This window comes from Tamandua tetradactyla, chromosome 5 (assembly GCF_023851605.1).
Source record: "Tamandua tetradactyla isolate mTamTet1 chromosome 5, mTamTet1.pri, whole genome shotgun sequence".
Lineage (NCBI taxonomy): Eukaryota > Metazoa > Chordata > Mammalia > Pilosa > Myrmecophagidae > Tamandua > Tamandua tetradactyla.
Window position 1 is genome coordinate 27,854,729 of NC_135331.1, and position 11,792 is coordinate 27,866,520.

The 11,792-nt window shown below is 46.0% G+C and overlaps 1 protein-coding gene across 4 annotated transcripts in view; it reads right to left on the reverse strand.

Annotated features, from left to right (window-relative positions):
- The window catches only part of HIRA (histone cell cycle regulator), a 105,974-nt gene that overhangs the window by 93,962 nt on the left and 220 nt on the right, over window positions 1-11,792 (reverse strand). The window contains exons 1-2 of one of the 4 annotated variants that reach the window (XM_077160335.1): window positions 9,211-11,675; window positions 7,139-7,570 (exon numbers count right to left, since the gene is read on the reverse strand). The exons of 1 other annotated variant lie outside the window; for it this stretch is intronic. Coding sequence is in view for 1 of the 3 variants with exons in the window: in XM_077160333.1 (XP_077016448.1) it covers window positions 4,075-4,189 (115 nt within the window). In the remaining 2 variants the exon portion in view is untranslated. Of the gene's footprint in view, window positions 1-4,074; window positions 6,318-7,138; window positions 7,571-9,210; window positions 11,676-11,792 lie in introns of those variants that run through there. 2 more of the 4 variants (XM_077160336.1, XM_077160333.1) reach the window with 2 other exon arrangements.

The window sequence follows — 11,792 nt, forward strand, 5'->3', positions numbered from 1 at the left end:
AGTGAGGGAAAGGGATCTCATGGCTTGGCTACTTAGAGAACTCTTCCTGATAGAGACAAGTTCCAATTCTCTCCAGCTTCTGACCTCTCTTTGTATAGACAGAGACAAAAGATAAATTAGCACACATCCTCTTCTCTGGAGAAAGCAGGCAGTTTTATAGGACAGAATGCATACCCACAGCACATCGTTTCTCCTCAAAACCACTCTCTACGCGTCCCATGACCATCCCCTTAGGCCACAACAGCTCCCTTGGAACAGCCACTGAGGTATGGCCCTGTCAATGTCTGCAGGGTCACAGAGCTGATGACAACAGCACATGCTTTCCATCTGGCAGGGAATGGAGAGTTAAGTTACAGAAGATGGATTTCGAAGGCACACAGTCAGGCACAATCGTGTCCTCCTTTGCATCAGGGAGAAGTTTTCTGGAACAGGCCTAGAGATGGGAAGGTAAACTCCGAGCAGAGAGCACTGGCTAGAGAACAGCAGCCTGGCCCGCTCAGGGGTCCCATGGACCTATGGTTTGAGCTTCTATTTCTGGGTTTTCATGCTCTGATAGCTCGCTGGGTAATTCTGACTGAAACATCTGTGAGCATATTCTGCTTAAATGGAAGTTTGGGGAAGCTAAGGTTGCTACCCACTGTACCTTGCTCCTAGGGACACTTCTACCGTTCAGCCAATAGAATTTGATTTTAACAAACTCTGGTAAATTTGTAATTAAAAATGAAACATGGAGAAATGTTTGAAACATTTATCAAGTGAAAAAAGACGTTACAAAATAATATTAAACATAAGTGGGGAGGGAAGGGGGTGGGTTTGGTTATAAAAGGAACTGGAAGAGTGCAGTGGATACATGAATCTCTCTAGGTGATAAAATCATATAGAAATAAACCCCACACAAACCGGGGAAAGTGAATAAACTCGGTAGATTATGTCAGTGTGATAATATATCATAGTTTTGCAAAATGTTACGACTGGGAAAGACTGGGCAAAACGCATACAGATCTCTTGGCCCTATTTCTCACCACTGCATGAACTGACAAAGATCTCAGTAACAGGTAACTACACACACAGGCATAAGGCCTGTTTTTAAAAACTGTGCCTGCAATAACTGGAGAGTACGAGAGTAAACATCAGAACATCGATGGCTAAATCATAATATAACACAGCATATGATTTCCTTGCAACCGTGATCACGGGAACATTTGCACGCCCTCTGAAGAAAGGCCTACACATTGTACCTAAGCACACGGACAACTCCTACATCCAACAGCCCACAGACCTGGCTCCACCCCCAGTCTGCCCACCACAGTTTAGGCCAAACTGGGAAAGGAGAAGCCAACAAGACCCGTACCTGGTCCCCTGTCACCGCCTCCCAGCCCCCACCCTGGGGCGCTGGCCCCAGACTGCACCAGGCACACATCTCCCCAGGGCCTCTTGCACAGGCACCCCCAGGGACTCCCTTCCTCCCGCCTTTGCCCAATACCACCCTCTCATTGAGGCCAACTCTGATCACCCTATTTAAAAGTACAATTTCCCCATCCTGGCTCTACCAATCGCCCTAATCCTGACCTGCCCTCCTGACCGCAAACTCCAAGAGCACAGTCATTGTCATCTGCTTATTCTCTGATCCATTCCAGGACCCAGGAGATGGCTTGGTACATAGTAGGCACTCAACAAATATTTGTTGTTGACTATCTGGAGAAAGCCCTGGAGGGAGCCCACCATTCAAACTCGCCCCGTGTTACTCAGGCCAGGTGTGACTGTTGCTCTTGAAGGCAAGGCCAGTGGTCCCCGGCGGTGGGGACTTAGGCTTTACCGCCCACTGGGCAGGAAGCACATCCCTGCTGGCTTGCAAGCCACCTGCTGCCGTTATCTCTACCACCCTCAACCACAAAAGCTTCTCCCAGTCTTCTTAAGTAAGCACCACCACAGTGTCAGGTGGCTGAGAGATTCAAAACACAGCACAGGAAGGAAGCTGCAGCAAGCATGCAACCGTTTTCTGCCACCAACTACAGTAGAAGAACGTGGCAGGTACATCATTTGTACATCTTCATCACTTCTCCTGCAGCATTTTGACAACATAAGACTAAGAGAGTTCTCGTAACAGTCACTATCTGTTTTTTCATACATTTCCCCCCCTCCAATTCTGGGTATAGCTGGGCTTGTGGAACACAGGTATTCCTTAAAAGTTAGCTGCAAAGTGTATTTCTATAAATCTAAACCTCTTCCACTTTTGTCCTTTAGAAAATTAGAGATATATTCCCACAGAGGGGAAAATCCATTAGCTTAACAACCACCACAATTAAGAAAAGAACAAACCTATGAATTTTAGGTAGTCCAATTATGAGAATAATGTAAGGTCTATAAGACAGAATTCAAAAACCTACAATTTGCTATGGCGATGGGAATTTGACTAAGGTCATAAAAATTCAGACACTTTCATAATGTGCCTCGTACACCACATAAAATGTTATTTGTTTTTTTTTAAATAATCACCAAGGCACCCAGTTATTTTTTTCCAAATGGAATGAAATACCCTTTTCCTTTCTGCATGTTTTATTTTTTTTCCCTAAACTAAACATGTATTACTTTCATAAGAAAAGTTGTTTTAAATTTTACAGCACCAAATCATAAAACACTTCATTATCCCGACTATACCACACCATAATATCCTCTTGGCTCTAACTATAAGATACAGCAATTTTCATTAGCTAAAAATACAGGTGCTTGTTTTGTTTCTTGACAACAGCTGGAGAGTGGCGCTCCTCGGAAGGGAGGGTGAGAGGCTATCCTCACCCTGGGTGCTGTGTGGAGGGAGGCCCTGTACCATAAGCCCACCTGGGCCGCCCCGACCTCCCCTCTCCAAGCTGCTCCTTCCGGTCTATGGGGAGCAGTCGCTTGGTCTCTCATCTCACACCTGGCTACTCTGCCGACTCTACCTTCTCAATGTAACCTTAAACGGAGACTTTTGGGGGAGATCCGAATATTCCTATCTTGTCTGTATTACACACATGTTCATATGAATAAAATACATCAAAAATTCATCAATTCGATGCTGAATTATATTGATATTTCTTTTAGCCTCCAGTACTTTAGAGCAGCTAGAAGGAAAAACATAAAATTGTGGAATTGTAACCCATAACAAACTCTGAAATCTGTTCTATAACTAATTGTTGTGGTGTGCTTTGAAATTTACTGCTTGTGTGTGTGTGTATGTTATTCTTCACAATTAAAGAAAAATCATCAAATTGAAAGGTTCAGGTCTGTGAGTTTCACTAAGAATGCATGTTCCACATATATGCACATCTATCTATGCCATGTATCTATTTTTATATACATATTCAAATCTGCCATCTTTTACCATTTCAACCGCCAGTGCCCTGGACCTAGATCACGGCCACCACTCACCTAGGTTTCTGTGGCACTCAAAGCTGGCACCCCATATGCACACACACACACACACTTGCCTGGGTTATCACAACAGCCCCCCCTTGCTGTCACTCCCAGTCAATTCTTAGAAAGGCTGCTAGGACTTGAGCCAGATCTCGGCACTCCTCCGCTCCCAGCTCTGTGTCCCCCAGGTCTCCCCATGAGCCGCTATTAACCTTCCGTGTCATCTCCTGGTGCTCTTCCACTGTGCAGCTCTGATCACAATGACGTCCATGCTATTTCCTTGCACGTGTGCGGAGAACTTTGGCCCCCCTCCCCCCACCCCATTCTGCCTGGAACGCTCCCTCCGCCAGGTGGGCAGTAGATGCATGATGTGGACCTGGAGGCACAAAGGCCAGGACAATGCTGCAGGGCAAGCCCGGCTCCAGTATTCCCCTCAGCAGGGTCAGGGCTTTTGCCGTGCTTGCACCCCAGGGCAATGCCTCCCTCCCTCGTGCCCCCATAGGTGGGGTCCCAAGGGCACCCCCCTGCTCTTCAGGGATCCTGCCTGCCACAAGGTCTGTGGGCTCTCCCAAGCACACCCCCTGGATTTTAAGCCCTGCCCAGTACCTCCTGCATTTTGCTCATGTCTGCTGCCTGCCCACCCAGAAAGCACCTTTCCTACATACCCTCTTCTCTGCTTACCCTGGAGCCCTAGCAGGCATCCGTCCCAGTTTCTCAGTCTACAAAGTGTCAGAGGTTGCTCAGAGAATCTTGGCATGCTGCTGCTCACTGCTGTTCTTCTAGCACTTAGGAACATTCTACACACGACAGGCACTGGCTATTTGTTGGAGAGACGGGTCTACCACGTGCCTTCGGTGTGCAGGACCCTCTGTTGTAGGATGCTCATTCCTCAAACAAGGCTAGCTGCCTAGTCTGTCCATCCCTCACCAGTGTCTCTGCACCACGGTCCGGCCAGGGCTGCCTCCCCAGGACCTGGTCTATTCCAGGTGGGCTATCATATTTTTGTAGAAGGGTAGTGCCAACAATGCAGGGTAGATATTGCTTTCAGAAGCAACAAGCTTTGGGCAGTGTGGTGGTGGCTCAACAGGCAGAATTCTCATCTGCCATGCTGGAGGAACCCCCCCCCCCCAAAAAAAAGTAAAAGCAACGAGTTTGCCCTAAATGGGTTCTTTCTTCCAAGGGTGTTGTAAACCAGTTGCTTAATGGTTCTTCTAGGGCTGTCTGTTCTATCTGCTCCCTTTCCCAAAATGGAAAGCCCTAGGAATGCAAGGCACAATTACGAAAATTCACTCCTTGAATAAGGACTTGGGGAGAGTGCATCCCCTCATTGCCAGCTTCTCCAGTAGATCCCACCAGAAAGTCTGATCTACTAGGAGAGCCCACGGTAGGGGCACTGTGAGCTGCCCACCCACTCACCAACCCCCATCAGCCGCCTTCTAGTCACTGGGTGCCACACAAGATTCTAGGTGCTGAGGCTGCAGTGTGAGTAAAATAGACAAGCCTCAGCCCTCCTGGAGCCAACTTTCAGTAGGGGGATCTCTACCAAAGCCCTGATTTTATTCAGGTAGCTACCCCTCTGTTTGTGAGCTAGCTGGCAATTGTGACTGGTGCAGGAGAGGGAAGATGACCTAGCTGGCCCCATCTGACCAATGGGAAAGACTCAAACTCCAAGGCTGGGGTCCAGGCTCCTTTCCTCTGCTCCTCCACGAACTCTCCAGAGCCAAGTGCCAGAGAAAATCCACTAAGCACACCTTATGAGAAACCTGCCAGATCAGAAATCCCAAGGCTCTCTGAGAGGACAACAGCATCCAGACATGAGAGGCCTCCTGGGCCACGCTATAGAACATGGTCCCTGAAAGCGCCCTTTCTGAGGAAGAAGGCATGCATGCCCTCTAGGACATACATGGCTGCCTTTGCTCATAGAAAGCGGAGAATCTCAAGGGCAATTTACTAACTCATACAGCAAGTCTGTAAACAGGTCAGTCTCAGGGTTCATTAATTTAGCAGCTTCGGGAGCCAAGTTCTTCCGTCTTTCCTCCTGGCATCCTCAGTGTCAGCCCTGTTCTCATGGTCACATGTACACCCAGGGAAGTTCAGCCGAAGAAAGACTTTCAGGCATCTCTTATCTGACTCCCCAGGAGCCCTAGCAGATGTCCCTCCCAGTTTCACTGGCTAGAATGACAAGACATGGTCGCCCCTGAACAAACCCCTGGCACTCACCCACACGCCAAGCTTAGAGCTATCAAGACTTTGTGCCCTGCAGCTTGGCTTGTGGAAGAGGGTGGATACTTGAAAAAAAGTAGGGTTCTGCTAGAAAGGAATAGAAGGGCAGGCAACCCCCAGCATTTGCCACAAACACTCGTGGACACCACCAGTCTAGGAGCTGTTGGCATAGCGAGCGGTGTTGCTGGTCCTGGCGGGATGATACCTGTGCTTCACCAACGTTGGTCCCCAAGGCTCCCTCCAGATCTGTGCCCCCTGAGTTAAGACACCTCTGCAGTCTACGGTCAAAAGCCCCAGTCAAAAGGCCTAAACCAGAATCCCTGGGGACAAGGAGGTGTCAAGGCAGACACATTATCAGTGCAATGGCAGCAGAGGCCACTTGGCCTCAGGGGGTCAAGGTCAGATACCGCCCAGAGGGCCCTCCCAGTTTTGTAACCAATTCTGCTCATAAAATAAAAATATCTTTTCAAATATTTTTGAAACAAATGTTTAGAGTCCCATTTTCTAGTCCTAGCCATACTCTTTCTTCAGCATACTAAGGAAATAAGCTCAGAATCAGACCCAAATCTATGCAGTCACCTGCCTATAATGACCAGGTCCCATTAGCTCAACCTCTACCCTGTCCTCAGTGCCTACCCATTCTTTCTCACCTCTACCACCCTTATCATCTTTCACCAATTCTGGGGACCGCCCCCTATCTCCTTCAGGGCCTTCCAAAGATATTTTGGATATTATATTAATTCTCTTCAGAAACCTCAATGGCCCCGGCCCCCCAACTCCCACCCCTTAAAGAAGTCCAAGTTTCTTGCATGGGGCTCAAGGTTCTTTGCCTCCCAGCCCCATGCTCCCTCTCAGCTTTTCAGCCTCACCCCCTAACAACCTTAGGCACCTGTCAAGGCTCAGTGCAACATTATATCCACAAATCAGAAGAGGGTGCCAAGTTCTTCCTTCCTCCCACTCACGTAACTCGTTTCCCTCTACTCTACATTCTAGAAAACGGTCTATTATGACCATTTCTCCCACCTTCCAAAAAGCTTCCCATACACAGACATAGCAGCGATCGCCTCTGGATCCCCATAGAGCTTCCTGCCAGAAGAGTTTATTCAATGTGTGGTGCATATCCAAGTCCACATGTACATTGTCCAGGGCAAGATCCCATTCAGTTTTCTTTTGATCCCCTTCAGGTATATTTTGGCTGTTTCTTAAAACCAACCCATGGTTGTCAGGCAAAAATTAATGTGAAAGATTAAAGAGAGAACTAGCATACTCACTGCACCTTCACAAATATCAGGTGAGACAGGTATTGCCGGCAACACTGAACAGATCAAAAGAGATAAGCACAGCCGAGAGAGGAAGAAACACAGCAAAGAGACTCAAAAGCACAACTGCTTGTTTCCAAGATAAAATCCTTGCCCTCAAGAAGCTTATAATCTAGTTGGAAAGATAAGACGAATACAAGAGAAGGTAAATAACAAAGATTTTCTTATCTAGAACAGAGTTTATCAACACGAGTGCTACTGACCCTTTGCTGAAAGTACTTTGTTGCGCGCATTGTCCTATGCACTGTACGATGTTCAGCAGCTTTCCTTGCCTCTACCCACTAGATGACAGTCGCACGCTGTTCCCCAGTTCTGAAAACCAAAAATGTCTGCAAACATGTCAAATGTTCCCTGTGGGGAACAAAATCACCCCTGTGTGAGAATCACTGATCTAGGACAACTGCAAAGTTTATCTTTTGAACACTGCATCCCGTGATATCATCGTGCCAGCCTCTGCCCCTGGGAAGCATAGGGCCCTTCCAGCAGCCATGTGGGCCTTGTCACACACTCTCCTGGGGAGTCCGCCTACGCCTGACTTCATTAGTGCACCATCCTGCCCTCATTTCCCCTTCGAGGTAACTTAGTTTAGTTTCATCCTGAAGCAATATATATGTCTCAGCAGATGTCTTTCAAATCTGTTTTGGAAGGAGACAAGGTAGAAAACATTAGGAATCCAATCACAGGACAGGAGAAAAAACACACACTCTAAAGCAACATGATAAACTGACGGATGATCTTATTAGTGAAAATGGGCCAAATGCATTTTTTAAATTATGCATTGTGATTTATTTGCTCACTTAATTGCAGCTTGAAATATGTTTAATGTACTGTGTGCCCTGACCTGGTCACACAATACATTTAAAGGTGGAAGATATTAAAGTCTTTAAAATCCATCAGTCCAAGGGCTAATGGACTGCAGGATTTTAGCCTTAAAAAAAACTTTATTGTGAAATAAAACATGTTACATATATGCATAAAAGTGATAAATTTCAAAGAACAGTTTAACAAGTAGTTATAGAGCAAATTTTGAAGTATAGTATGGGTTACAGTTTAACAATTTCAGGTTTCTTTCTGGCTGTTCTAATATACTAGAAACTAAAAAGAAATATAAATGAAATGATTCAATAGTCACAATCACCAAATGCTTTTTAATAACACTACCATCAAAGTGTCAACTAGAGGGCAAAGGAGAACAAGATCTCTCCCAGTCTGTCTGAGGGCTGTCTGACCATCACAAAGATGGATGAGCTGCGAATCTCAATGAAATATTTTAAACACACAAACTTCACTTTTCTGCAAACTTTAAAATCAAAATCTCAGATGCTTGCACTTTTTGACTAATATATGGTTTTAGCCTAACTTAGAATTGAACTTGGCCAAAACTTCAATAAACTTAAATACAGTCAGTCTTTGGTACTTGTGAGCATTGGGTCACAATATTTTTGTCAGCCGATACATAATCTTGTTTTATGCCTTTTTGTAGATACCTTATTTACCACATATTGCTCGTTTAGCATTGAGTTCACAGCCCACAGCAGTCTAATTCATGGCTGAACAAAGCCTATATAAGACACCTATTTTGTCTGTAAGGCACATCACATCCTCTTGTGCTTAGAGACAGCACTTCAGCACTACACTTGGGGGTCATTTTAAATTTCAAAGTCACCAAGAAAAGTCCCCAAATGTGAAAAAAGTGGTAATAAATATGCTGCGAGAAAGACACTTGTTTATAGCATGAGGGGTGAAACTAAACGGCAGTGTTTGACTTCAGAAACACACATGTTGAGCAATTCCAATTTTTTGCCATTCTGCACGTTTGTGAAGGACTAGAGAAATGCCATGAATGTTGATTTGGGGGCTATAAATATGTTTTAACAAGTAAGCAAATCTACCAACAGAGAATTTGTGAGTAATAAGAGTGATGGTATGTAAAGAGTAAAGAGTATTATATCCAAGAATCTGGAAGCTTGTGGTGTGTTTGTGTGAACAGTACTTCGCACACAGCTTCCATGTCAGTGACAGATATTATTAACTATTATTATACATCCTGAGCAATTATTACACAACTTTTACATTTGGGTATACAGTGAAACATAAGGGATGACTTTATTCTTATGCAGAGTGAGAGTCACAAGATGAAGCTAGCAAATGAAAGTTTTCAACCCAGTCAATTTCATATTCAAAGTTCATTTCAGTCCTTGGTTGATATGACAGGACTATATGACAACTCCAAGATTTAGTGACTTACTGACCACCTTAGAGCAATGGTTCTCACCTGGGGGGTTGGCCTCCTGAAGTTTGGCAATATCTGGAGATGCTTTCGGCTGTCACAACTCGTATCTGTGTGGCTACAGGCATCTAGTCCCACCAAACATTCCATAGAGCACAGGACCATTCCCACAAGGAATTATATGGCCCAAAATGGTCTCATCACTACTTGATAGAAAAAAAAAAAAAAAGACAAGGTAGGCTGAAAGATGGGAAAGATGTCACATGAGAAGATGGAGGCAGACAGCACTGCTGACTGAAAGAACATGGCCAGGAAAATTAAGACCCTAAGTTTGCCTACATGCCACCAAACAATTTTTCCACTCCCTTTCACTTTCCCTATTCTACCTGTCCTCTTTCTACGTTGTCTGAATGGATTTCTTGCCATCATAGGAAAAAATGCCGGGCTCTCTGCTCTTTCCCCTTTCCAGTCTCAGGCAACAGAAAAAGTATGTCCTTGCAGTGCCGAGGAACTCAGGATGAACAACGGTACACTCTCCAAAGCACTATCCTAATCCAAAGCAAGCGTGATTTACTGGTTACCACATGCCAAGAAGGCTTAAAGGACGGCTCAGGAGTAATGGAGACTTCATCATTTTTGCCAAGATAATGGCAATGTGCTCCTAACAATCCCTCTGCACTCTTGATGAGACAGAGGTTGATCTCAGGAGATTCAAAAAGAAAGAAAATGTGATAAAGAACAAGTTTCACGAAGTCAAATTCTTTTAACTAGAGTCTCAATTTCTTTTATTATTAATTACTGACTCTTAGATCTAAAGCCCTTTATAGTCTGGAGAGAACTTTCACATCTGCCTTTTCAACTGTCCATCACAATCATCCTGTGAAGCAGGTAGGGCAGACATCATCACATTCCAATGTCCTCTCCCCTGGAGAGGCTCTGGCATCAAGGGACTCGTGGCCCACGGCTCTCCCTACCTGCCAAGCTGCCACATGTGGCTGACCTGATTGCAAACTGATTCATATGCTTTTGCACCTTCATCATCAAGGCTTCAGCATCTTGACTTACATAAACTCAAGTTTTTGTCTTGCAAAGGAGTTTATTAAAGAGGAAGAAAGTATATGGCAGAAGATAGAAGACAGATGAAAAGAGCAGACTATATATATACATATATATATACACACACACACACACTCTCTCAAACTGATTTAGGTAAAGAATTTTAAAATGAAAACCCTTTCAGACTTTTGCTTACACAGCAGACTAGTTCATAATAAAATTATTCCTCTTCTCAACTACTGTCTGGTTCTCCAGAGAAAGATCTGCACACATCAGGAAATGTTACTGGAGGTTGACAAAAAGAAGTGGAACTAAATCGCAAAGCTTTTGCTTTCAGGCACAATAAAGTTAGTGATATCTTTATAAATTATGGAAATCTCAGGGCTTTTCTTTTTTAGCTAACATTTACTGTACACCCATTATGTGGAAGGGACAGCTGAGTGTAGCAGGAAATACAGAGGGGAGTAAGGCAGACCCTGTCCTGGAGGGAGATGGAGAGTATACCCACAACTGTCTAAGGCAGGGCAGAGTATGGGAGCAGGGACAGGGAACAACAGGAAAAGTTCAGAAGACGCCACACAAGAAGACGAAAGGAGAGAGCACTTCTGACTGATAAAATATAGGATGATTTCAGTTCGGTTTGGTTGCAATAGTTGAGAGCATCCTGGGGTCACACTCAAAACTAAAATGCTGCATGTATAAAAAAGGCAAAGGCATCTTCTTTTTTTAAAACAAACGGTAGCTCCCTCTAGTCATACCACAAAGTAGAAATAACGAACAAGAAGGAATCAGGGTGATCCACTGCCTGTGAGCAGTCAGAGGCCAGAATCAGAGCTAAGGCCTCTGAGCTGGAGGCGCACTCCGCAGCTTCAGCGCAGTCAGAGGAAGCAGATAGGAGATTGGGGGTAGGCTCTCTCCCTTCATGTCCTGCAACCCTTACATCAACAAGGTGGAAGTGACACATCTATGGTTTCCACTGGCCATCCATCCTTCCTCCACCAGAGGACTAACATGAAGCCCTTTCCCCAGCGTGTCCTAAGGGGACACTTCCATAGACCTGAGGAAGCCCTGCTCCTAGGACACACCTGTGCCCTATAGGCTCCCATCACAGTTCCTCAGTTCAACGTTAATTCTGACTCCTTCGGTTGGATGACCCCACCTAGTGTTCCGGGATTAGAGTCCCCCAACTGGGGGCACTGTCACTTCACCCGGACCCCGGCAGACGCGGTAACAACCTGTCCTGCAAACGAGACCTTTGCAATTTCAGATCTTCACCGGCCACCCAAAGGCCACCAGGGGGATTCCGCCCCAGTGTCACACACAGGACCATTTGGCCATGTCCTGGCCGATGCAGTGCAGTAGAAGGAGCTGGCCGGCGTCCAGGGTTGCTCCGTGGGGCCAGGCCGAGGCCCCTCCACGACCCCCGGGGGATACGGCGGAGGGCTTGAAGCCAGGCTCCCGGGAGAGGGCGGACCTGGCACGGCCAGCTCAGAGCACGTGCCGGGCCTCGCCAGCCTCCCCGCGCCGGGGACAAAGTCCACTGCCGCCGGCCGCGCGGCTCGGGTGGCAGC